The sequence below is a fragment of the Coptis chinensis genome, chromosome 3, assembly GCF_015680905.1.
Source record: "Coptis chinensis isolate HL-2020 chromosome 3, ASM1568090v1, whole genome shotgun sequence".
Taxonomy (NCBI): Eukaryota; Viridiplantae; Streptophyta; class Magnoliopsida; order Ranunculales; family Ranunculaceae; genus Coptis; species Coptis chinensis.
In genome coordinates, this window is record NC_141458.1 from 23,239,281 (window position 1) to 23,266,241 (window position 26,961).

The following is a 26,961-nucleotide window of genomic DNA, read 5'->3' on the forward strand; positions in this document are numbered from 1 at the left end:
CTGACACAAGGGTATTTCTGGCCTCATATGAAAAGTGATGCAGTAGAGTTTGCAAAGAGGTGTGGAAAATGTCAGAGGTTTTCCTAATTAATATTTTCCCTGGCGGAGCCACTGCACAAGGTGTCAAGTTCGTGGCCATTCGCTATGTGGGCCATGGACATTGTGGATCTGTTGCCTATGGCCAGTGGGAAAAGAAGGTTCATGCTAGCCGCCACAGATTATTTTACCAAATGGATAGAGGCGGTGGCACTGCAGCAGGTCAAGGAGGAGCAAATGATTAAGTTTCTATGGGAAAACATCATATGCCGGTTCGGATTACCGCACTCCGTCATAGTGGATAATGGAACACAGCTCACGGGATCAAAGGTAAAATAGTTCTTGCAGGCGTATCATGTGAAACAGGGGTTCTCGGCTCCCTACACTCCCGAGGGGAATGGACAGGCTGAATCATCTAACAAGACCATAATGAACAATCTCAAGCGAAAATTAGAAGATAGAAAAGGGGCATGGGCCGACGAATTGAGCAAGGTACTTTGGGCCTATTGAACCACACCACGAACTTCAACCAGAGAGACTCCGTTCTCATTAGCATACGGCATAGAGGCTGTGATTCCATCAGAGATGGTGGCATCCACGACCCGCACCATGGCTGTGGAAGGGGGTTTGAACTGGGGCATACTGGCTAGAGACTTGAACTTGGCTGAGGAGAGGAGGGACACCGCGCGTATCAGACTAGAGGAATATCACTGATGCCTGCAAAGACAATACAACAAGCGATTGAAGCCGCGACAATTTCAAATGGGCGATTTGGTGCTCCGAAGAGTGACTCCAAGCACCAAGAAAGTAAATGACAGAAAGCTGGGGCCTAATTGGGAAGGACCCTACATGGTGGTGGAGGTCGGAGGGGCTGGCACATATAAGCTGCGGACCATGGAAGGAAAGCTGATAGAGAGACCTTGGAATGTAAGAATGTTGAAAAGGTTTTATGTTTGAATGTACTACCAGTCCGGGGCAAAGAACTTGGGCTGTTTGCACATATATAATACAATGACACTTTTGAGAAATGAACATGATGAATTAACAAAGATCAGTCAAACTTAGGGGCAAGGTCCCAGCAGGCTCATAGGGGCAAGGCGGTGCCCCAGCAGGCTCATCAGCCTCAGAGGAACAACGGGGGGGAGGAGCCCTTCGTGGACATCATGTCCAAATCAAACTTGGGGGCAAGGTGATGCCCCCAGTAGGCTCATTAGCCTCCGGGAGATAGCAGGGGGGAGGAGCCCTTCGCGGACATCACGTCCAAATCAAACTTAGGGGCAAGGCGGTGCCCCAAAGAGCTCGAGACACATCGGGGGAGGAGCCCTTTGCAAACATCACGTCTGAATCAAACTTAGGGGTAAGGTGGTGCCCCCAAAGAGCTCATCAGCCCTTCGGGAGACAGGGCGGAGGATCCCTTCGCAGACACCATGTCCAAATCAAACTTAAGGGGCAAGGCGCTTCCAATAGGCTCATCGGAGAGAGACAAAGCCCTTTATGGACATCACGTCCGAATCAAACTTAGGGGCATGGTGGCGCCCCCAGTGGGCTCGTCAGCCTCTAAGAGACAACAGGTTCAGTACTCAAGAGAGAGTCGGCCTAAGGGCTTAACAGGGAAGAAAAGGCATATAAGAATATGAAATAGAGGACTGCAATGAGACAATAGTCAGAGAGTGAAAGAGTAAACAGATTCCAAAATCGGTCAACAGGTAGTTGGACAAGACCAGAAATAACAAAGGACATAATTAAACACAGCACTGGAAAAGAAAGCAGCCACAATATCAGTTACATATCAGGAGCAATGTCACATAAAACATCAAAACTCCTTCTAAGAGGAGAAAAACTAGAATGTAAGTTACACAAGATATTCAACAATCAAACTGAGAGGTATTAGTTGGGTCCTCAGCATTGATATCTTCCGTAGGGGTGTTAGCAGCTTCAGTGATGATATCTTCCGCAACCTCCTCAGAAGGCTCCTCTGCTTCAGTCAGTCCCTCAGGCCTAGCAAGGTCTTCGGTGCGCACATCAGCGGGGTCCTTAGCAATGATCGACGGCTCCTCAAGAAGGAGGCGACCCTCCTTGAGAAGTCGCGTGTTCTTCCTGTATCTTCTTGGCCACCTTCTTATCAGCTAAGGACCTGAAATGGGTTTGAAGGGTGGCCATGTCCGCCTTATGTTGATCTAGAAGGGCCGCTGTATTGTCCTGATGCGGTTGAAGGAGAGTGGTACGATGCTGGCTCAAACGCTCATTGACAGAATCCATATACAGCTGGTAGTAATATTCTGCTCTCATTGACGATGCTAGATTTTGGCTAGGTCCATGGCTTCGAGTTCTTGCTAGAGTCGGGCGCAAGTAGCTCTCAGGCCATCAAGACCGCTTACTTTCTTATTCAAGGAATCCATCTTGGTCCGAACGCTGAATAAACCGCGGATTATGTATGAGATATCAAGACTCACCTAAATACAAAAAGAACAGCAAGTCAGAAATGAAAGATGAGAGAGCAAGAGTAGAGGTAAAAGAGGGTACCTTCTCCCAGTTGGTATATAGGGAGGTGCGATGATGTTCAAAGGTATCACCATCGGCATAGGCCAGATCATTCGGCAGATGGGAGCCGTAGAAGATGAAGGAGGCCATAGCAGGATTCTCGAGAGCCGAGTCCGCAATATTAACTTGACGGTTGCACACCTTGAAAGTAGAGGCAAACACGGCAGGGGTGTTATCTTGGCCAGTGGGGGGAGCAGCTTCCTTACCTGGTCGACGGAGGAGGGTAGGAGGGGCTTCATTTTCGGTTGCTCGGGTGATGGGAGCCGGTTCCTCGGACATCGTGGTCCTCTGTCGCTTACTCGGCGGCCCATCAGCAGGAGGAGAAACTTCTGCCACTTCGTCATCATCATTATCAAACAACTTCATTTTGGAAAGGTCCATGTTCGCGGAGGGTGAAAGTGGAGGGGTATATTGGTCTTCCCAGGTAGAGATAGATCTGTAGGAAGGTAAAGGTGCGGGAGCCAGGGGGAAGGGGGACACTGGATGCAGGGGCAGTGGAAGAGGGTGAAGAATTGCGGATAGAGTGGCGGCGATGAGCGGGGGGGACGGGAACGTTTCTTGGGGGGAGGCGATGCTCAGGGTCTCCGTTCCTTGGGAGGAGGTGGACGGTAAAAGGGGGCAGAAAAGCCCGCGATGTGGTGAAGTAAGGGAGATTCGAGCAGAGGGGTGCCGGTGGTTGGATGGATGTTTAAAAGATCTGCCTGAGTGGGTCCAAGACTGCGGAGCCTTGCGAAGATGGGACAGATAGTTCCTGAGTATATACGCGATTTGGAGTCAGGTCGCCAACCTGCCAACAAATACAAACATGAGAACATTAATAATGCGGATCAAAGACAAAAAGAGACAGAGGCCATTGCAAAACTCACCACTGGATAGGAAGGCGAGATGGTTAAGTGTTAGCCCGGTGGGTAGGTCTGAGGGCAAGAAATTCCCTGATACATACAATGGATAGTGGTGCCACTGTTTGTCAGAGGTGGTGACACGAATTACAAAAGATTGCTTTTGAGGGCGGACGCAAAAGGATTGATAGCCCACACTTACGTCCTTGGTGCTTGTTTTTAGGAAGTATTGGGAGACTATGTCGCGCAGGTCAGTTTGGGATCACTAGATCTATTGTAATAGTTTGCGGCATACATCAGCCGCCAGAAGTTGCTGATACCTTGGCAGGGAGGGATGTTGAAGTGGTTACACACCTTGACGTCCAGTAAAGTAAGAGGAAGCCGCAGTTCGGCGACTATCTGACCAACAGTAACTACAAGGGACCCCGGTTGCCGGGGTACCAGGTGAGGGTAGTGGGTGACAGAGGACACGTGCTCTATGGTGATGTCAGTGGGGATTCCATAAGCAGCCCTAATCGCATTCAGATTAGGTCTGCGACTACAAGGAGGGCGGCAAGGGGAGAAGAACCCTTCCAGAGGTGGATGGGACCGCAGTAGCGGTCACCGAAGGGGGAGAAGCCACCTCCATAGATCGGGAAGATGAAGAGCCCCCGGATACGGATGCCAACATTGGAGGAAGAAGAGAAACAATTTTGAAAAAGGAAGAAGATACGAAAAGTGCTCAAAAGAGGGGAGAATGTAGAAATGAACGTTAAAACAAAAGGAAAGAGGAAATGACAAACCTGAATCTGTCTTCCAATATAGAAAAGAAGGGCCGGAGCAACCACCAAGCGGCTGTGGGAATCAGAGAGTGAAGAAAGAGGAGGAGACGCTGGAACAAGAAGGGAGATAGATGAGAGAAAAATGGAGTGAAATAAATGGAGAAGGAAGAATGAGCGGGACGTTAAATATAGAGGAGGGGCAGAAGAGTAAAATCCGTACGGGGAGAAATCGAGGAGTCGGTGAGCGAGCCAGCGGATGAGCGACACGTGGGGGCCCGGAATATGAAGGGGCAGCGAAAAGACGTGCGTGATGAGTGATCATTGCAACGCGCGCTTATCAACGATGAGTCAGAAAAAGGGGGCGGCAAGGCACCACCAAGATAAGAAGGACAGTATTCTTGACCCCGGGCCTACAAACGGCCGCGGCGTCAAGAAAGGGCATCTGTAGTGGTGGTTTCTAGTATGAAAGGGGGGCCATGGGAAGAGTGATCCGATGCACACTGTGGTAAGGCATCCGCAGAGTAGGGGATCGGTGCCAATCTGGTCCCGAGGCAAAATACGGGGATAACTCATGAGCATAGTATCATACTGCGGTCATGTGGTGCATGAACAAAACCCTACACGTGGATGAAAGGAGGGCGAGAGATGAAGAAACAGGTGGACGGTTGGGATGGAAGCTAGGCGAGTATATAAGGAACAGTGAAAGAGATAGAAAAAGGAGGTGAGCGGCCAAGAAAGAGGAAAAAGAAAGAAAGAAGGGGTGAGTGCAAGAGAGACACACAACAAGAACCAATGACGACAATTTAATGTGACTCAGATTTTTGTATGAGGATAAAAGCGTATGAAAAGTAATCATACCTTTAAGCCCTTAAATCAATGCCAAAGAAAGAAACTTTCATCTCTGTGTCTTCTTCAGTTCAACAATGGTTCATTTGAGTTCTTAAAAAAGTGGGAGATTGATCGAGTCAAAAGCGCGTATGGTCGTCGTCATTTCAGATTGGATATTCAGTTTCGGAGAAGATCAACAGAGGGAAGAGATGGAGTAAACCCAAAAGATAGTTTCGGTGCGGCTCCATAACAGCACAGACTTTTGTCTGCCCAATGAAGATTGAGGTTTTGACATTTTGTGAACTTACCCAACTGTAGAAGCCATCATAGAGCTAATAGCGTCGCACTTGATATAGATGAAGAGTCCGAGTATAAACATTTAAAAACAACTGAGCTACCATACTTGAAAAACGAATCGAGAATGAGAGCTTGTAACAAATCGAGAGTTGTAGAATATTTGTAGATTTATTGTTAAATAAGAAGATGGGGAGGGAGAGAGAATAGCGTTTTTAGGAATTTCTGTTTCTTTCACATTTTTAAAAACAAAAGGGGAACCATAGCAACCTTCATACCTCTATTTCACTTCACAAAGAATCTTTTGAGTATCAACAACACTACTCTCAACAACAATAATTGGTTCCCAATGTATTAAATTTACTGTCTGTTAAAAACTTATAATAATATTGTGTTGTTGTTGCACCAATATATTGTAATTTGCATTCGCAAAGAAGTGTGTTTAACAAAGACTCCCAACTTTCCTCACAAAGTTAAAGATGGATATTATCAATAAAGAGAATTATTATTGCTCAGTGGCGTACAAATCGTTAATCTTGTCAGTTCCTTCCCACAATCGCCTAATCCAATTTCAAATCATAATTGAAAAAATCTATAAACAATTGATTTAACTCAGAAAAACCATACCTGACGAAGGGATTGCTAGAGCATGTTGGATTTCAAAGAGAATGTGGAGAAGGAGCAGCCGTGCAAAGACCCTTTCGACTTTATGAGTTCCTTTTTTTTCCCCTCTCAATTGGAAAAAGTAGATATCTACCGCCAATGTAGACTGAATGTGAGAGGAACTTAGGGTGACTGAGCAACCACTAAAAACTCAACTCAGGAGGGGAAAAAAATTGAAACTTCAATGTTTTCTTTTTTATATTCTAAAGAACTCAAAAACTTGTAGCAAGATTTTGTACCTTGCTTAAAAATTGGTAGGCTTGGTCCATTGATTCTATATCACCTCTCTTTGAACCTTCTATGCTTAGGAGGGTCTACGAAGATTATGCTGGCTACGTGAAAAAAAAAATCCATCACTATCATCGAATGGGGGTGGGTAATTGGAGTTGGCAGTTAGTGTTTTGAGGTTTTGTGGGTTTTGCTAATATGAAGAGAGACATATTTTTAAGAATTGGAAGAGATATCTCGGACGAACATAAGGGTTCGGAGATGAAAGGGAAGAGAGGGTGTAAACCCAAAAGATAGTGATATCAAAACTGACCCAAATATGAAATTTTACAACTCTTGGTGTTTTCTAACTGCTCAATAGCTTATAGAGCGGAATTAGTAACTTGTACCAAACATTGATATTTTACTTATTGGCAATTTTACCCTTATAACGTGAAATTTAAAGTTGGACATTGATATTTTACTTATTGGCAATTTTTCCCTTATAACGTGAAACTTAAAGTTTTAAAACACCCCAAAGTTAACCATATTCTTTGTATACCCACCCCACCCCCCATTTTTTACACGTGTCTTTGACCATTAACCAAACTTATCTACGCCAGTGAAACAAAAGAGATGAAGGTATGAAGGAAGATGAATTATATTAGACATAAAAGTAGAAAGATCATGTTGGAGAATACAATAGTTTTGAGAGTAAGAGTTTGGTCTAACTTTAGTGTAAAAAAACCAAAAATAAAAATTTGCAACTGCTATTTTATAAGGGTAAAATTGCCAATATGTAAACTATCTACGTGGGGTGCAATCTGTAATGATTTCCAAAATGGAGAGTTTTCACAAAAGGGATATATACTTTTGGAAGGGAGGGGGGAGATCGTGTTTTAAAGTGTTTTAAAGAATGAAGAAGATAAAATAGGCTTATTTTGAGAAGCAATGAATAGTTAGCATAGACACTGTAGCATTGTTGATGATGATCCAAATAGATGGTATATTTGGCAATTATGTAAATCAAGAAATTGACCTAAAATCCCATGTTCCGACTTTAAATAGGGTCTAGACTCCAGCGGTCCAGCCCACTTTCAAAATGAAAAACCAAAATTCAGAGGTTAATAACCAAAAAGGACGAACTTAAATATTTTATTGTTGACATTTCCAGCTCTGCACTTATCTCTCTCTCTCACTCATCTCTTTCTATGATTTCTCTCTCTCCCTCAAAACCACAATTTCAAATGATTCAAAATGACACTGCCACCTGCTTTGTGTCACCAATCAAAGTCCCATCATCTATGTACCAGACTTGGAGCTTTAACTGAGATTTAGATTGAATACATGTAACCGCCCCCATGCTCAACACCAATGCAAAGAGAAGAGGTCCCAAAGAGGTAGCTCCAAATATAATTTCCCCCTAAATATAATCTCATGGGTTGAATATACAAGAATTCGACCCAAGAGGCAATAGCTGGATATTGGAGGCGAACCTCTTTTAACATTGTTGTTCGGTCAACCAAATGAAAAACATTCTGAAAATCAACTAGCGGTATAGTCAATGAGCAACTATCTTTATTGGTTGTGTACCCCTCTCCTTATGGGAAAGGTTGCAAGTTCGAATCACACAAAGTGTTGGTGCATTAGGATTTCTTTCTTGTGTAATTATGTGATGGGCCTTTGGGTCAGGTAAGCCTTCGAGCTAGAGACAAGTGTTGTTACGATAGGTAGACCAATGAGCGAAAGCAAGTCTTCATGAACAAGGTGAAAGCGGTTGGGTCTACTCAAAAGTGGCATATTGGCGAGAGCTTTCGAGCTAGGTTTCCTTCGGGATTGGTAAGCCTTCGGGCTATGGTCTTTCAATGTAACCGGAATGGGTGTCTGCCTTGACTCTCTAAAAAACTATCTTTGTTAGCATGGATCATATGGTTGACAACATGTAAAATAGCCCCTGCTCCCCAGTTACACCAACCCCATACTAGAAGTCCAATAAATAACCGATCACATCTTTGGCATCTCTTTTCATATCAATTTTTGAAACTAGGCACGACCAAATAAATCATGCCCACTAATGTTGTTGTCTGGCTTAATCAGTGGGGTAAGTGGAGTAATATGAATTCTGGCAAAACCTGATAGCGCCGACCTTTTAACTAAATATTCACCACAGGTTTCAATGCATCCAAGAGGTCTATTGCTATAGCTGCCGCAACTCCACTCATAACAAAACTCTATCTCTCTCAACTGACAAAAGGGGTCCAACTAAAGTAGTATGGTTGAGGTGGCGGTTTGCCTAAGGAGGGATTGTCGTTGTAAGTACCATCCGTTCTGCACTACAGTACACGTGTCCACACACCAGGTCGTACCAATCCATCAGCTCGTACCTATCTATCAGAACGTACCAACGACCCAAACCCAGGTCGTCCCCAGCATTAGTTACAACCATTTATGGAAGCAAATCAACTAGCGCAATCCTGGAGCTCAGTCAACGCAACAATCAAGGAGACATTTACTTTGTAACATCAGAATAATGGCGAATCATCAAGATAGCACACAAGGTGGATCTACACTTCATAATGGCCTGGGGCAAATATGGAAAGTCAACTCAAACATCTATAAGTAGAGAGAGATGAACTATGTAAGGCTTGATTCAAGTTTACCCTAAGAAACTTGATACGTAGGCAACTCTTATCCCAAGAAGAGTGCAGCCATTCCCTATCAAATAGATCATCAGGTCGTTGTCCCCTAAACACCAAACCTCTACATTGGCGCCATCTGCCGGTTCATTTTCTTAAGAAAAGAACACTCACTCTTTTCTCAAGCCCACGAAGCTAGTCAGAAAAACCACCACGGACCCCTCACTTCAGATGTTAGCAGATCAGATGAAGACGCTCTAGGAGGCCTTCATCACGTTACAACAAGAAAATCAAACAATGCGCGAGCAAGCCACCTCCAACGCCAACAATGGCACTCCAGACACAGTGGAGAACAACGCCGTCATTGCCCTCACCACCACCACCAATCAAAGGTTAGAAGACTTCACACAAAGGTTGAAGAAGTCAAACGACAAGACAAGCGCGATCCAGATCGCTCAGAAGATACTCTAGACGTACAAGGCGTCACCATTCATAACTAAAATCAGGGACAAGCAACCTCCTTAAGAGTTCATCCAACCAAAGTTCCTGCTGTACGACGGTAGATCGTGTCCAGGCTAACACGTAGCTCGTTTCAGCCAGACTCTCACACTCTACAGCACTCCAGAGTACGACTATATGAAGTACAAGCTCTTTCCAACCAGCCTGAAGGATGGAACTTTAGAATGGTTCTACACGCTCACTCCTGACTCAATCAACAACTTCGACAAGCTAGCTGAGACATTCGCAACAGAGTTCATCCACAACAGAAATAAGCAAGTTGACCATGACTCCTTGTTTCAACTAAAGCAAGCACATGGCAAGACGATCCACGTTTTCCTAGGACGTTTCAACAAGGAACTCCTCTCAATGGAGCCAAGCTTAAAGGATAGCTTTGCAACTTCTACATTCACCAACGCTCTCCTAGATGACTCCGACCTAGCAGGATCTCTGATGCGCAACAAACCAAAATGCTTAGACTCCCTGTATCACAGAATTGATAAGTACATCAAGTATAAAGAATAGCTAGCCCAGTGTGAGGGCAAAAAAATTCTCGCAGTAAGCGACAAGCGAGAACCCAAATAAAACAATCACTACTCGGGCAGCAGCAGCAACAACAACAACAACAAGGGCTCCAACTCCCACAAGCCTTCTTACACAAAAAGGGAATTCTCTAACTTCTCCAGGATGCCGAGCCAGATCCTAAAGAAGATATATATAGCACCATACTTCAAACCCAACATCAACAAGGTGATCGCCATACCAGAATGTCCATACTGGCATTTTCACAAGCTCCACCACCATGACACCAATGAATATTGGAGCCTCAAGCACTACCTCCAAGACTTAGTCGAGGAGGGCAAATTGAAAGAGTTCTTGCCAAAAAACAACCTCAGGCATAAGTTGGATGCCAAACGCCACAGAAGCAGGAGCAGAACGACAATCTAAATCTCCAGGTTGGTCGAGGCACTCCTCCGACCATGATGAGGAAAAGGTAATCAATATGATTACAGACACCTCCAATGACGAAACCTCAAGTCGGGAAAAGCGCAAATGGGCAGGTGCGCTACAAGAAATCTACCACCTCTCCCACAAAGCTGAAGTCATCACTCCTACCAGCTCTCAGTCAACGAACTCCATAGCATTCACGGAGGACAACCTAGATAAGGTGTGCCTACCCCACAATGATTCCCTAGTAGTGCACGTCAAAATCAATGGGTAGACAGTCAAAAGAGTCCTCATTGATCCAGGTAGCTCTTGCGACATACTCTTCTATCAAACATACGAGGACATGCACCTGCCAGACTCGGTGATGATAGGATCAAATGCACCGCTCTATGGGTTCAACAGAGATCGCACAGATGTCATTGGAGATGTCATCCTACCAGTCTCCATTGGAGAAAAAGAGGACATGGTGAAAACTTCAACACGCTTCAGTGTGATCGATGTCAAGTCGTCCTACACTGCCATTCTAGGACGCCGATGGATTCACAAGATCCAAGCAATTCCATCAACCCTACACCAGGTCCTGCGATTCCCCAGACCCCGAGGCATCATGGAGCTCAGAAGCAACCAACTAGAAGCTCACCGATGCAATCACGTCAGCACAACAACCACACCCAAGCCTCAAGTAGTCGAAGGCAAAGACGTCCCAAAGAAGCAAGATCCTAAAGCTTCCAGCCCTCAACCAGCAGCAGCAGACAAGCTCAAAGGGAAACAAGCACAAATAGAACCAGGAGAAAAAGTCAATCTGGGCACAGATGATGACCCAAAGTTTGTCTATGTAGGGGCTGATTTAGACCCCAAGCTCAAGGAGCAACTTGTCAAATTTTTATCTCTCAATAAAGATGTTTTTGCTTGGTCGTATATCGATATGCCAGAAATCGACCCTCAGGTCGCTTGCCACAAATTGAATGTCAATCCAAATATAAAGGCCATCAAACAACGACCTAGGAAGCTAGCACTCAAATTTCAAAAAGCCATCAATGAAGAGATAGAAAAGCTCAAAAATATTGGATCCATCAGAGAAGTCGAATACCCGACCTGGCTAGCTAACATCGTAGCCGTTCCCAAGAAGAACGACCAAGTACGACTCTGCATAGATTTTACTAACGTCAACAAGCACTTCCCCAAAGACTGCTTCCCCCTGCCAAGAATTGACATACTGGTAAATCAAACTTGCGGTCACGAACTCCTATCGTTCATGGATGCATACAGTGGATACAATCAAATACCACTTGCAGAGGAAGACCAGGAAAAGACGTCCTTCATAACCGAACATGGAACGTTCTGCTACAACGTTCTACCATTCGGTTTGAAGAACGCAGGCGCGACCTACCAAAGACTGGTCACAAAGATGTTCAAAGACTTGTTGGGCAACACTATGGAAGTCTACATAGACGATATTGTAGTCAAAAGCGAAAAGGCTAAAGATCACATTTCTCACCTACAAGAAGCCTTTGAAAGACTGCGCCAAAACAAAATGAAGCTCAACCCCGCAAAATGTGTATTTGGGGTAGCTTCAGGGAAATTCCTAGGATACCTCGTTTCACAAAGGCACATCGAAGCAAACCCAGAACAGATACAAGCTCTCCTTGAGATGCCAGAACCAACTTCCAAGCAACAAATCTACAAGTTATATGGCATGGTCTCAGCCTTCAACAGATTCATCTCATGTGCATCTGACAAGTGCGGACCATTCCTGCAAATACTAAAGAAGGGTGCAACATTCACATGGACAGACGAATGCCACAAAGCTTTCAACGACCTGAAAGCTTACCTGTCAACTCAACCCGTCTTGTCCAAACCAACTGAAGGAGAAACACTGGGGCTTTACCTTGCAACTACTGACTTTGCTATCAGCTCGGTTCTCTTTCGCGAACACGAAGGAATCGAAAAGCCAGTCTACTTCACCAGCAAGACGTTAGCAGATTCAGAAAAGTATTACTCTCAAATGGAGAAAACGATGTTGTCTTTACTGTACTCAGCTCGAAAGTTCTGACCTTACTTCCAAGCTCACAACATCAAAGTCATCATAGATGTACCAATTAAACAGGTTTTGAGTTCTAGCAACAAAACAGCCCGCATGGCCAAATAGGCTGAAGAACTCGAAGAGCACCACATTAACTTCGTTCCCCAAACGTCTCGCAAGGGACAGGTCATTGCTGATTTCTTGGCAGACTTCTCCGTCAAAGATGTCAACTGGGAACCCGAGCCAATCAGTTCATTCTATCAACCAACCACCCCAGACACATGACACCTCTACGTAGATGGAGCATGCAACAATAGTGGTAGTGGACTAGGGGCTGTGTTAACTTCACCAGAAGGAACACAGCTACAAAAGTCAGTCAAGATCGATTTCGCAACATCCAACAATGAAGCGGAGTACGAAGCATTAATCACAGGCCTCCGCATGGCACAGCAGCTACAAGTCCAGAAGCTCAAAGCTCATAGTGACTCACAACTAATCGTCAAGCAGATCACCAAGGAGTATGTAACAAACGGAGCAAATCTTGCCAAATACGTTCAGGTCGTCAATAACATCATCAGCTCGTTCAAAAAATTCTCCTTGGAACACATTCCTTGAGAGGATAACAGGCATGCAGACAACCTAGCTTTCTTAGCCTCGAAGACCCAAGAGACATGTCCAACCACAGTCTACATTGACATCCTGGAGAGACCTGCATACCTACAAAAAAGTGTCAACAGTCTCACAGACTTTCAACCCTCATCCGAAGAAGAGATCACTCAATCTTGGATAGGCCCATTTCTGAAATTTCTCTTACATGGTGAGCTCCCAGCAGAAGCAAAGACCACTCTTGCGATAAAATTTCGAGCTCCCAGATACACCGTAATTAACAAACGATTGTTCCGTAAATCCGCAGGAGGACCCCACCTAAGGTGTATAACTCCACGCGAGGGCCAACTCATCTTCAATGAAATTTACAAAGGTGAATGTGGCAATCATGCAGGAGCAAGATCTCTGGCTCATAAAGCAATCGCCTAAGGGTATTATTGGCCAGGCATGCACATCGAGGCCAAGAAGTACGTTCTCAGATGCTACCAATGTCAAATATTTGGACATAACTATCTAAGTCTGGCACGAGAATTGATCAACATAGCCAGTCCATGGCCCTTTCATATGTGGGGGCTAGACATCATGGGACCATTCATCCCACAAAAGAAAACAGGACTCAAATACGTCCTAGCAGCCACAAATTACTTCACCAAATAGGTTGAAGCAATCCCACTAGTTCAAGAAGTCCACGCCCTTAACTTCATATGGACCAATATCATCACAAGATTTGGTCTACCCCACACCCTTGTCATGGACAACGTAACTCAATTTGCTGGCTCACAAGTCAAGGCATTTCTACAAAAATGGCACATCATTCAAGCATTTTCTACACCTAGATATGCACAAAGCAATGGTCAAGCAGAGGCTAACAACAAAGCAATCAAGAAAAATCTCCAAAAGAAGTTAGAGAGCAAGAAAAGGCAATGGCCAGAACAACTCAAGAACATTCTATGGGTATACAGAACAACAGCCAGAGCCAGTACCAATGAGTCTCATTTCACACTTTGCTTCGGAACAGAAGCAGTCATACCATTAGAACTCAAAGTCACAACCACACGTTCTGACATCGTCGAATCAGGAGAAAATGACAACATCTTGGCAAAAGAAGTCGATCTCCTAGAAGAGCTAATGGAAACAACTGCAATATCCCTAGCTCGGTACCACCAAACAATCCAACGATTTTACAACAAGAAGGTCGTACCAAGATCTTTCCAAGCTGGCGACCTAGTCCTCAAGAAGACATTAGCTCTAGCCAAGCTCGACCCAATATGGGAAAGCCCCTACATTGTTGACAAATTCGTTGGAAATGGAGCATATTGGATCAAAACGTAGCTCAGTGATATGCTTCCCCAACCTTGGAATACATCTCTCCTCAAGTGTTTTTATCAATAAGTTTTCTCCAGATGTATCAGCCAATATGAATACAATTTCATCAGCATTTCGCGTACAAATGTCATCTTTACATTACATAAGTACCACACATCTTGCAATAGCTACCCGATCTGGGATGAAAAACGTCAAGTCGGACACCAAAGACGGAGTCAAGAGCAACTCACCTACAATTACCACGTAGTGGTTAATTACCAATCAAATCCAACCCAAGGTCCCCCAAAAGGATCCTAAATCAACTTAACACCAACTCCAGGGTTAAGCATGATTCAACTGTAAATTCCACGCAATTATCAGTCAAATACAAATATATGGGACCCCCAAAAGGACCCAAAGTCAACTTAATCCTTTGAACAGGGTTAAGCTTGGCTAAACTATAACTACCACTCAAGGGCTAGTTATCAGTCAATAGGAGTTCCCCCAAAAGGAAAACCCAATCAAACATGCACAAGGAGACATAGGTGACGACTAAGCTCATCTAGTCAGGTCGTGAACCAAACGATTACGACCTTCGAACATTAGACGGTTTATCATATTCCAACAAATCATCAAGACTGCCACTATGCAACACAAGTCATACAATCACATTCAAACAAAATTCAAAGACAATATTAATGAAGAACAGGTAAGTAATTTAAATATTTTACTACTTACACAATTTGGTTAGATGCTAAGGCCCCCAGGTTATCCTAAGAAAATGACCTCAGTACCCCCATCAAAGATCAAAAGTCATCAATATCAGTATCAGTATCAACTACAGCAAGAAATAGAATATTGTTCAAACATTTCATCCATCATCAAAATGGCTAACAAAGACAAGAGGATCAATTAACACAAGAAAGATTCTCCACATTCAAGGGCTCCAGTGGTCCACTCTCTTCACCAACAGGGCCACCAGCTGGATCACCACTTGCATTTACAACTTCTGTGGAGACCTTCTTGTTAGGCGAGCGGCAAAGACACAAAAGTCGGATGGTATATCAGGTCGTCTACTAGCATCTGCAATAGCACTATCCACAGCTACTGTTGCAGCCCCACTTTCGACCAACCTCTTCAGGGTTTTGTACTTACGTTCTAGCTCCAAGAAGCCATCCACCAGAACGTAAGTATCCCCTCTCTCTACCAAGTCAACCAGGTCGTTATATTCAAATGGGCTCGTTCAAAGAATGCCTTGCGGCGTTTTGCATTCAATCGACCCGATCTTTGAACCTCCAGCCTTGAAGCATCAAGAGATGGTTGCAATAGTGCCACATTCCCAGCCAGCTCGTGCACCTAAACCCTTAACCTTACAACTTCAGCCCTCTCCACCTATTGCACAGCCAAAAGCTTGTCATAGGCCTCCTTGGCAGCATCCAGCTCCTTCTTGTATAGGTCGGAGATAAGGCCCATCTCTTTCAGCTTCATATACATAGCCAGGACCTGACAACAAGCAAATCAGAAAGCAGTAACATCAAAGAACAAAATAAGGCTCAGGTCGGAGAGATACTTACAAAGCAAAAGGAGAGATCCATATATCTCAGGTTCACCCGCAAGTCCTTCCTGGTCTCCAGCTGGTGCCTATCTCCATCCAAGGTAATGCTCTCCAGCAGCCCTCCAGCAACTAAGGAGGACTTAAAACTACTGTCTCTATTCTTCACAAACTTCCTCAGCCCACTCACTAGGTCCTCATAGGTGACAAGCCTATCTAGGACGTCATCGCCACTCTTATCACTTGGGGCCGCACTCTTCGACCCCTTGCACTTTTGGGCAACTGGCTCACTCTCACCAGACTTCTTCTTTCCCCGGCATCAGCTACCCCCACATCAACCTCCAGCTCCTTCAGATTCATCCTCTTCAAAAGAGCCCGACCTGAAGAAGTACGACCTTCCCCAGCACTAGGTCGTTCCTCAGACTCAGTTCGGGACCTCTTCGCCCCCTCAGGCTCAGCCACCTCAGAGCGCCTCTTCAGTTGAGGCATCCGGAAAGGCACAGGAGCATCACTAGCTCCCCCACCACTTCCACCAGTACGGCCACCATCACCTCCCTCAGAACGTCTAGGAGTAGAACGGCTATCAGCAACTCCGATCCTCCAGCCGTTCTCACTCCAAAAACAGGTTGTACCTTTTGGCTCTCCCTCTCCATCTCAGCGTCTGAGCTAGAATCAGAGATATTAAGAGCAAGCTTACGAGCCCTTTTCTTCTGCTCAGCTTTCTTCTTGTTAATTTTCACACCACCACACTTCTTAAAGTAGTGGACAACCTCCCCCAAGATAACTCGTTTCTCCTCCCAACTCAAACAAACAAATTTTTCTATAACGTCAAGCTGAGGACAACCCCGAATGGAAACCTCTGCACAAAAGGAAACAAAAATATCATAATGTACAACATATCAAACACAATACTTACATACGACCTACAAAATAGCTACCTACCCCCACTTTTCACAGTGAGCGGGGGTTCATTCACACCCGAGAGGTGTAATTACCAACAACCAACAACGGCCTACGCCCCCATTCCTCCTTACTCACCCCTACAATCACAGCAGACTTCCCCCTTACGACCTGCAAACTAAAATTCAGTGCAGAAGATTTCTTCACAGAAAAATGTTCTAACACATCTCCTAAGTGGATGTTATAATCCTTTTCATTTAACAAATCCAACACATGGAACACCCTCCAACTATTCCCTACGAACTGACAAGGGATTTTTCCACAAAAATTCAAAACCTCCACAGTAAGACGGGAAAATGGCAACCTCATCCAAGTCTTCAACTGCCCATAACAAACCACCACTCCCCCATCCGGAGGAACATAGTCACTGTTATACAACCTCTTCTCTCCACTCAGGTCGTACATGGTCAGGTCGGCATTTACCCAACCAAACTCTTTCTTCAGATCAACATAAAGCAACCTAAGCCCCAACTCGTCAGCCATCGTCTTCGCTGAAGAAGACGATGAAGCCCCAACTCCACTATAAGTTCTAACGTCATCATCCCCATCACTTACTGCTCTCTCCACTGATCTACCTCCACTTCCCCACTCAAACTATCACTGGTCATAGACATTATGAAATAAAAAAGAAACAAATATCAAGTTTTTCAAAGAAATGCACCTGGAAAACAAAAGGACGAGAAAGGTTGGTTTGTTTTTCCTTTTTTTCTCTCTGCTTTTTCTTCACGTGGATTGGTAGAATGAAGAACTGAAAGGCCTTTCCCACACGAAAACCCTTTGGCTGCGCAAACCTCAAGAAAAACAAACCTTTTTGTATTCCCACAAATGGAATGATAACTTGCCCACAAACCATCGCGATTTTGGGCCCACGAATCCAGCCTAACAGTTCCCGAATATTTTTCAAAAGCCAATTAAACCAACTAGCTGTCCGACACGTATTTTAAAGCTTTATTTTACCCTTCCTTTTTTCACACCACAACTGTCCAAAGAACGGATAAAATAGAGGGGGTTGTGTACCCTCCATTTTGTACTACAGTACACGTGTCCACACACCAGGTCGTACTAATCCATCAGCTCATACCTATCCATCAGAACGTACCAACGACCCAAATTCAGGTCGTCCCCAGCATCAGATACAGCCATTTATGGAAGCAAATCAACTAGCACAATCCAAGAGCTCAGTCAACGTAACAATCAATGAGACATTTGCTTTGTAACATCAGAATAATGTCGAATCATCAAAATAGCACACATGGTGGATCTACATTTCATAACGGCCTGGAGCAAATATGGAAAGTCAGCTCAAACATCTATAAGTATAAAAAGATGAACTACGTAAGACTTGATTCAAATTTACCCCAAGAAACTTGATACATAGACAACTCTTATCCCAAGAAGAGTGCAGCCATTCCCTATCAAATAGATCATCAGGTCGTTGTCCCTTAAACACCAAACCTCTACAGTTGTGTTGGTGTGAGAGATGGAGAATCCATTGCTGCCTCTAAGAGACGAATTGAAAGATACCACGGGACTCTTGCCTTGTTGTTAATGCATGGAGAATCTGACTTCGTTAAAGATTCTTCCTATTACCGAACCGACCCTCCTGATTTTTTATTTTTATTTTTTTTTGTATGATACATACTCCCGAATAATTTGGAGATGATTATTAAATTGATATAGTTATTGGGGTGTTCCCATAATTAAATTAATTGTTACGGTATGTTGTTTTTTTGTTGGGTGTAATCAAAATCACTCTTAATCACAAGTCAAGTGGATATATTAAAGCCTTACTTGAGCTTATATCTGAAACTAATCAATCTGTTAGATGTTTTTCTCAACGTCCTGCACCGCTTTGTTTTTTTCCTTTAGATTAATGTTATATTCATTGATTTCACAATAGAAAACCATAAAAACTGACATGTTGCTCGAAGAAAAACGAAATGTGATTGGCGGATCCCTGGGCGTTAGTCACCACTCACCAATAGCATCTCTATCTCAAAATCAACAACGATGACAGAGTCAACTCCATGTATATAAGCAAAACAAAATGTTCCTGGTAAGATATAGAGTTGACAATTACTTCCATAGATATTGCGAGACGGTGCACTAATCTAAGTAACCTATATGTGCAAGTGGTATTTAATAAAGTTCCATGTGTAATATGAGATTATATATTGATGAGTGATAACAATTATACGATCTGAAAATATAAAACCAAAAGTGCCCGCTCGGTTAGTCAAGTTCAAATGAAATATAAACTCAAAAATGCTATTCGAACTAGCTGACCTAACCCCAGCCAACGACACCCAACTTAGGCTTGTATGAACTGGTACCGACGCCCTCGACTACCTGCTTACATTGAGGACAAATTAATGTTGGGCAAAATAAGTGCTTCTCCAATGCAGCTGATAAACACACGGAAACGAAAACAGACAAATAAAATGATAGTTTCTATTTGATAATTTACTTTCTTTAAGAAGAACTCTCTTTCGGCAATAAACTTGAATATAACTAGAAATACTGACGAGTGATGAATATTGCCAAGCCAAGGTAATATTCGTAGAAAGTCAAGTCTTTACTTGGTCATGGAACGCAAAGAGGTATTTATAATCGAGTATGTAGTTGTTGCATACTTGTATCATTACAAAATTCTATTTCCTCCATAGAATGAAGAATCATAATCCTACACATGTTCTTTTCTTTCTGATCATAGTACTATCATGTATACAACTTGCAAAAGCTCAGCCAAATGACGCTGTCACACCGGTTAACGTTGGCGTTGTTCTTGATATGGAGACATGGGTTGGCAAGGTGAGCACCAGCTGTATGTACATGGCCATTTCAGATTTTTATGCTATTCATGATGACTACAAAACCAGGCTTGTTCTTCATACAAGGGATTCAAAATTGGATGTTATCCACGCTGCATTTGCAGGTACAAGTCATGCTTCCCTTGTCAATTTGTATTACAGTTTTTGTGCAATCTGAGAAATTAAACCAATCTTCTACAAACGGTCCAAAGACCACTTATTGGTTAGAAACAAAACAATTCTTCTCACAAAGCAGTACATTTGGTGTTCTTCCAATTTCTTGCTTTAGTCTCTCGTATTGTGTAATGAAAATCAGAAGTCGAGGAGTAAGAAGTTCACTGATGATATTATAATTAATGTTCTATAGATGATGACAAATCATTTTAAGAGCAGCGTAAAACCAAAAATTCCTGTTTTGGGCACTGCCTGAATTGTGTTGGGCAGACTCCAAGAAAATCAAAATATTACAAGTATGCCACAATTTGTTTTGTGGAAGGCACCTCCCAACATACTTCCAGTCGACTCCTCCTCTCTCTCTCTCTCTCCTCCATTAAAACATCTCTTCCAAATCATACAATCACCTCCAACACCAATTCACATAAGAAATCATCTCTCATGCTAAACCTCAAATCCATTATTCTTAACTCGAAATATCCAATCAATGAAAATTGATAATGAAGAAGATTGAGTTGATTGAAAAAAAAATTTGGTTTACTTCAAAGACTTCAAAGAATGTTTGATTCCGAAGTACCGACCCATTTTTTTTCTTGTCTTTCTCTATTGTAAGATTGCAGTATGACCCAAGAGTTTCTTATGAACGACTTGGCCTCTTTATATTCTCCCATATGACTTGGTGGTGACGAATGGACCAAACCATCCGGTTGTGTCGCTCTAGTGTGTCTTACGAGCGATTTTGTGGTGTCGTCCCAAACTCTTGAAGACTTGAACGAGTTGATGGTGTCGTCCAAACTCTTGAACCGTCTGATCGCGTCGTTGGAGTTTCTTAAGGACGATTTGGTAGAGTCGCCCAAAAAAACGGAGTGGCAACACAAAACATGGTTGTGGCATACGTGTAATATTTCGTTTTTCTTCTTCTTCGGCTGGAGTCTGCCCAAGACAATTTGGTAGGTGCCCAATGAATCTACCTAAACAAACCAGTCAATTCTGCCCATAAAAACCTGTAAATATAATTGTATAAGTAAGCTCTGCGCCTTATATATTGAAAATATATAGTTGTACTATGGCTATAGTTGTCCTGGTAGATGATCCCATTGCCAAACTTTCTAGCAAAGTGACTAAAATTCCTTAATACTACCAGGCGAGTTCTTCCCCGCTGTATAATGATATGCAGGAAACTAATTGCGACTACTTCTAAGTTCTAACCTTCCTTGACCATCTTTTTCTGAAGGACCACCAGGAGCAACTTGTTAAATTTAATCAGCTTTTATTCACATTAACTTGTTCAAATCTGTCACGACACATTTTCTTAAAAGAACCGAAAAGTCTACCTATATTCTATATTCTTTCAATATTGATGTTTCACAAAAAAGTATATGCTGACATAGTACAAAATATCTCGATATATTGCGATATTTGAAAATATCTATCTAGATTTTAGAAAAAGATATATAAATATCATGATATATTTAGAAATATATATAACTGTAAATATCGGTGATATTTCAACTATATTTGCGATATTTGAGATATTTGAAGATATTTAGCGATATTTTGTGTATATAACAATTTTATTTAATATTTACTATTATATTTCAAATAAATATAAGTCATGTATCATGATATATCAAGAAAGATCCACAATATCTACGATATTTGTTGATATTTTAGATATATCTACGATATTTGCATGTAAAACAATGTCAAATATCTCCGAAATGGAGAATATATCCACAATACATATCTAGAAATTGAATATCGATAAATACTCATATCCTGATATTTTGTACTATGTCTGCTAGTATAACTGCAAAAGCAAGAACATTCACCAACTCTACGGAAAAGCTTTTAAAAGGCATCTCAGTATCTCACAGATCAACTATACACAACATAACTCAAGAGAGAGAGAGATTAACATAAAATTTTCCGAAATGTCATAGGCCATCACCTTTTCAACAATCTAACACCCCAATAGTTCAATACACAAAGTATCCCGAAAGAAAATAAGAAAAAAAAATATGCTATTTACTTTTTGAAAAAACTATGGGGTTAAGGCAGCCCCTACCTGTTGATTAAACTTCAAAGACTTTCATACCTCTCTAAAAGTATGATCATTAGAGGGAGGATCCTCACTACAATGACACCTAGTCTATAAGCCTTACAGTCACGAATACTCACGAACATAAGCCAAGCAGGAACAACATTACATAACCATCTATTGTCTGCTACCAAACAAAAGTTTATCCCTTAAGACCAGATAGTCTTTCCTTAGATATTTTTGTGCATTCACAGCAAGTGTATGCTAAACCAAGAGTATCGTAGTTAATTAAGACTATTTTGGTCTTTTGGACAAGGTAAGCAGAAGTTTTGTTAATGGACCAACTCAAAATCTCTTCCACACCATTAGATGAGGGCTCAGAACTACTGCAATAGTTTGTAATCTTAGTTCCAAACGTGGGGCAAAGTAAAGCTGCAACAGTTGGTACATTTCAAATATGTTATGTGAGCAGTGGCTCTGTTACTTTATCCAAAATATGAGTAATTTCAAGAATCTAAAGACTGAGCAAGCTAGTCTCATATTTTATTCACCAAGTGATCAGATTACCAGAGCCTTTTCCCATTTTTATTTACAATCTGAATACTATAGTCTATTACTTGATAACAGTATGTTATCTATATTACAGCCGTGGATCTCCTAGAAAGTTCCAAAGTGCAAGTGATCATAGGGCCTCAAAAGTCTGACCACACTGAGTTCATCGTTGAGCTTGGGGACAGAATCCATCTACCAATCATTTCATTCTCGGCAACAATTCCTTCCATTTACTCTCGAAGTCCTTACTTCATTCGAACTACTCCTGATGATCATACTCAAGTAAAAGCGATTGCCTCCATCACTCAAGCATTCGATTGGAGAAATATCATCCTCATCCACGAAGACACTGACTATGGAAATAGATTGGTACCAAATTTGATCGATGCCTTCCAAGACATAAATACCAATATCCACTATAGAAGTGCCATTCCTCCTCTTGCTACAAATGACCAGATCGTTATGGAGTTGCATAAATTAATGATAATGCCGACTAGTGTTTTGATAGTGCATATGTCTGCATCTTTTGGTACCAAGTTTTTTTTGAATGCGGAAAAGGAGGGAATGATGGCAAAAGGGTACGTCTGGATAATCACGAACGGGCTAATGAACGTCTTAGAGTCCTTGGAACCTATTATCATTGCTTCCATGCAAGGTGTATTGGGAGTAAATCCTCACATAGCAACATCAAGAAACCTTGAAAGTTTCACCACAAGATGGAAAAGAAAGTTCATTGAAGAGAATCCGCACATCCAAACTCCCGAAATGGTCAATTTCGGGTTATGGGCATATGACACTATCTGGGCACTGGCACTGGCAGCTGAGAGAGTGGGGGATATGAAACCCAACTTCTTTAAGCTGAATATGGATGGAAACTCTACTGAACTCCTTGGCATGGGAGTCTCTGAAACAGGCCCCAAGCTTCTTAATGAGATCTTAAAATCCAAATTTACAGGGTTAAGTGGTGAATTCCATCTTGTTAACGGGCAGTTACCACCATCAGCCTTCCAAATACTCAATGTTATTGGGAAAGGAGGGAAGGAAGTCGGTTTCTGGACATCAAAGCATGGAATTTCAAGGGGCTTGAACCTTCCCAGTGAAAGAGCATACTCGGCATCAGCCGATGATTTCCAAGACATCATTTGGCCTGGGGGGTCAACAACAGTGCCTAAGGGATGGTTAATTCCGAAAAATGGGAAGAAACTTAGGATCGGTGTACCAGTGAAAGGAGGTTTTAGTGAGTTGGTGGAAATTATTAGGGACCCTCATACCAATGCCATGACTGTTGGTGGGTACTGTATAGATGTTTTCAAATCTGCCATTGCGACATTGCCATATACCATTCCTTATGAGTTTGTTCCTATTCAAACTGAAGATGGGGACGCTCGCAGTTACAATGATCTCATAGACCAAGTCTACCTTCAGGTTAGCTCTCTTAATTTATCTATTGCTTATACATGTTTTTTTTCCAAATTATCAGTACTCATTTTTATTTCTGGTGAATGAGAATGACCAGAATTATGATGCTCTCGTTGGAGATATAACAATAACGGCCAACCGATCACTATACGTTGATTTCGGGTTCCCTTATACAGACGGAGGAGTATATATGATAGTTCCCATTAAACGGCCCAAGGAAACGGAGAAAAAATGGCTGCTCCTTACTGAAGATGTTGGGATATTAAGCTTCAGCATAGCATTCTTCATCTTCACAGGCTTCACGATTTGGGTTCTTGAACAAGTAGATCATGTCGGTGGTACTTCTCAGCCTAATAGCATGACCCTCAAAATCATTCGAACAGTTACTCTTGGTAACAGTTGCACTTTCTCCACCCTTTGGCCCTCAAATAGTGAGGAAAAAGTCAAATAATTTATCTTTCGAATCTTGTGGATTTGTAAACCAATAATAAATGTTTCTGACTTTTATTTTTTCAGGAAAGAAGGGAACTAGCTTCCTGTCTATGCTCATGGTGTTCATAGGGATTTTCATAATTGTTGGGTTGATGTCAACATATGTGGCTAACCTAACATCGACAATGACGCGGACACAACTCAAACCAACCATTACAGACTTCAATGATCTCATAAAGCATCAAGACTTTGTAGGCTACCGCAAAGGCTCCTTCATTGCTGGTTTACTCAAGCGGTTTCATTTTGATGAATCCAGGTTAAAGACTTATAGCACTCCAGAGGAGTGCCATGAACTGTTGTCAAAAGGAAGCCAAAATGGTGGTGTAGCTGCAGTGTTCGATGAGATCCCTTACATAAATATCTTCCTTGCAAAATATTGTTCCAAGTATACCATGGTCGGACCAACACACAGGACCGATGGCTTTGGATTTGTAAGAATCTATCGTACTATTTACTCTTTTTTTTAACAGCTATCGTTATATATAGTAAGTTGTTTTTCTCACTCCTTTTCTCCTCAGGTTTTCCCCATAGGTTCACCTCTGGTATCTGATATATCCAAGGCTGTACTGAAAGTTACAGAGGGAAACAACCCAATGGATATGGCATGGTTTAAACCTGATCTGACCTGTAAGGAAGATCAAAGCACCATATTCACTCCAAAGTTATTCAGCCTCCTCCATATCATAGTCTGCGTCATAGTACTTTCTCTTCTCATAAAATCAAGTCGTTCTTTTCGCAAGGACAAGCAAATTGAACAGAATCAAACAAGTGTACAAGTCAGCACCAATCAACAGTCAACCATACAAGAGAATTCTCCAACTCAGCACAAGAAGACAATTTAGAACCTTCTGTATATATGTTTTAGTGTAGACTATAAATATGTAAGAGATATAGAATTCAAAAATTATGAAAATCATTTTTAATCTTTTATCTCAAAAATCATTATGATGTCAGAGCATTTCACCTCACGGTGCTAATTGATCCTTCATGATTTTTTTTTTTTTTTTTTTTTTTTTTATTCATCTCAAATCCTCAATTTTCTGTTTCAATCTTTTGATTCTTTGTTAAATCTATCTTTGATTCATCTTTTATTCACGAATTTTCTTTGTTCAGATCAATTAATTCAATTCTTTGTTCTTCAAACCCTAGATATTTTCAATTACAAATCAAATCATGGTTCGAACGAATCAAACTCAACATCCATCTTCTTATGTTGACGCTGTTTTGCGCAATGATCTTCAACAACAACCTCAAGAACAAGAAATATTGAATCCAACACCAGTTAATCGGATTCCTTCTTCATTAAGTAATCAAGAACATCATATTCCTTCTTCTTTGAATTATCAAGAACCAATTCTACCAACATCAGGTTTGAATACTCCTGTTCCTATGGCTGTGCCGCTGCCTAATACTTCATTTCAAAACATCAACAATATGGTTTCATTAAAGCTCACCAGAGAAAATTATCTGTTATGGAAAACAGTCATTGTTCCAATTTTTATCACTTTTGATCTGTTAGGAATCATAGATGGAACAGAAATATGTCCACCAAGGTTTGTTAGTGATGAACATGGGAATTCTACTACTAAGATCAATATTCATTTCATCAATTGGCTCAAAAGAGACCAAATGCTCATGATCTGGATTAACGCCACCTTGTCTGAAGAAATCTTACCATATGTAGTGGATGTTACTTCATCAAGACAACTATGGTTACAATTAGAAGCTCGATTGGCTACACTATTTACTTCTCATATCATTCAGCTTAAAACACAACTTCAATCACTCAAGAAAGGGAATCTTACTATACCACGGTATCTTCAGAGGATCAAATTTCTAGCAGACAATCTTGCTGCCTCTGGCGAACCAGTTTTTGACGCAGATCTTATTTTTCATACATTAAGAGGTCTTCCTGAAGAATATGATCCATTTTCCACCTCTATAAGAACAAGATCTCCCACTAATCCAATCAGAATTGATGAGCTTCATAGCTTAATATTGAGTGAAGAATTGTCTATTCAAGATCTCAAAAATAGCTTCAACAATGATTCAGTGCAAGCATTTGCAGCTTTTCATCAAAACTCCTCAAGAGGTAGAGGTAACGATGGTTATAGCAATAGAGGTAGAGGTAATGATGGTTATAGCAATAAAGGTAGAGGAAGTTATCGTGGTAATGGCAGAGGAAACTTTACTTGAAATTACAATGGAAGAGGTCGAGGTAATGGCTATAATGGTTATAATGGAAACAATGGTTATATTGGAAGTAATGGCTATAGTAATGGAGGTCAACAATCAAGTTCAAGGCCTCAATGTCAAATTTGCAATAAATTTGGGCACCTAGCCATTGATTGTCACAACAGGATGAATTATTCTTATGCTGGTAGAATCCCACCAACTAAACTAGCAATGCTTGCTAACATTGGTGACTTCAGTTCTTCATTAAGTGGTTTTGGCTCTGATAATAGCGTTGGAAATCAATACAGTGGTTATTTCACTGGGTCTACTTCTCAACAAAATCGATATCCTGGTTCTACAACTCAACAAAATGGTTCTAATGGTTCTAATGGTTTCAATGGTTCTACTTCTTAGCATCATGGTTATCCTAGTTCTCAGAATTCTCGAGAGTCCTACTGGTATGCTGACACAGGAGCATCTAATCACCTTACTAATGATCTATCAAACCTTTCAATTCATTCTGATTACAAAGGAGGTGACAAGGTTCTTGTAGGCAATGGACAAGGTTTGTCAATTCTTCATACTGGTTCTACTTCAGTTA

The 26,961-nt window shown here is 41.9% G+C and overlaps 1 protein-coding gene across 2 annotated transcripts; it reads left to right on the top strand.

Annotated features, from left to right (window-relative positions):
• Positions 1 to 19,329: 19,329 nt before the first annotated feature.
• LOC147508692 (glutamate receptor 2.2-like) lies at positions 19,330 to 25,138 on the top strand. 2 transcript variants are annotated; one of them, XM_086601081.1, is made up of 5 exons: positions 19,330 to 19,632; positions 22,369 to 23,699; positions 23,791 to 24,124; positions 24,210 to 24,616; positions 24,704 to 25,138. In XM_086601081.1, exons 1-5 carry the CDS (start codon positions 19,365 to 19,367, stop codon positions 25,025 to 25,027), a joined length of 2,664 nt encoding a protein of 887 aa, XP_086457207.1. In that variant the 5' UTR covers positions 19,330 to 19,364; the 3' UTR covers positions 25,028 to 25,138. The 2 variants fall into 2 exon arrangements, with proteins under 2 accessions (XP_086457207.1, XP_086457208.1); XM_086601082.1 differs by having other exon boundaries at positions 19,331 to 19,632; positions 23,791 to 24,085.
• Positions 25,139 to 26,961: the final 1,823 nt, after the last annotated feature.

Bases quoted from the DNA above. Each gene is read 5' to 3' on its own strand.
- LOC147508692 (XM_086601081.1), top strand. From the start codon at position 19,365: ATGAAGAATCATAATCCTACACATGTTCTTTTCTTTCTGATCATAGTA. The intron at 23,700-23,790 runs GTTAGCTCTCTT...GAGAATGACCAG, and splicing joins TAGACCAAGTCTACCTTCAG to AATTATGATGCTCTCGTTGG. The intron at 24,125-24,209 runs GTGAGGAAAAAG...TTATTTTTTCAG, and splicing joins CACCCTTTGGCCCTCAAATA to GAAAGAAGGGAACTAGCTTC.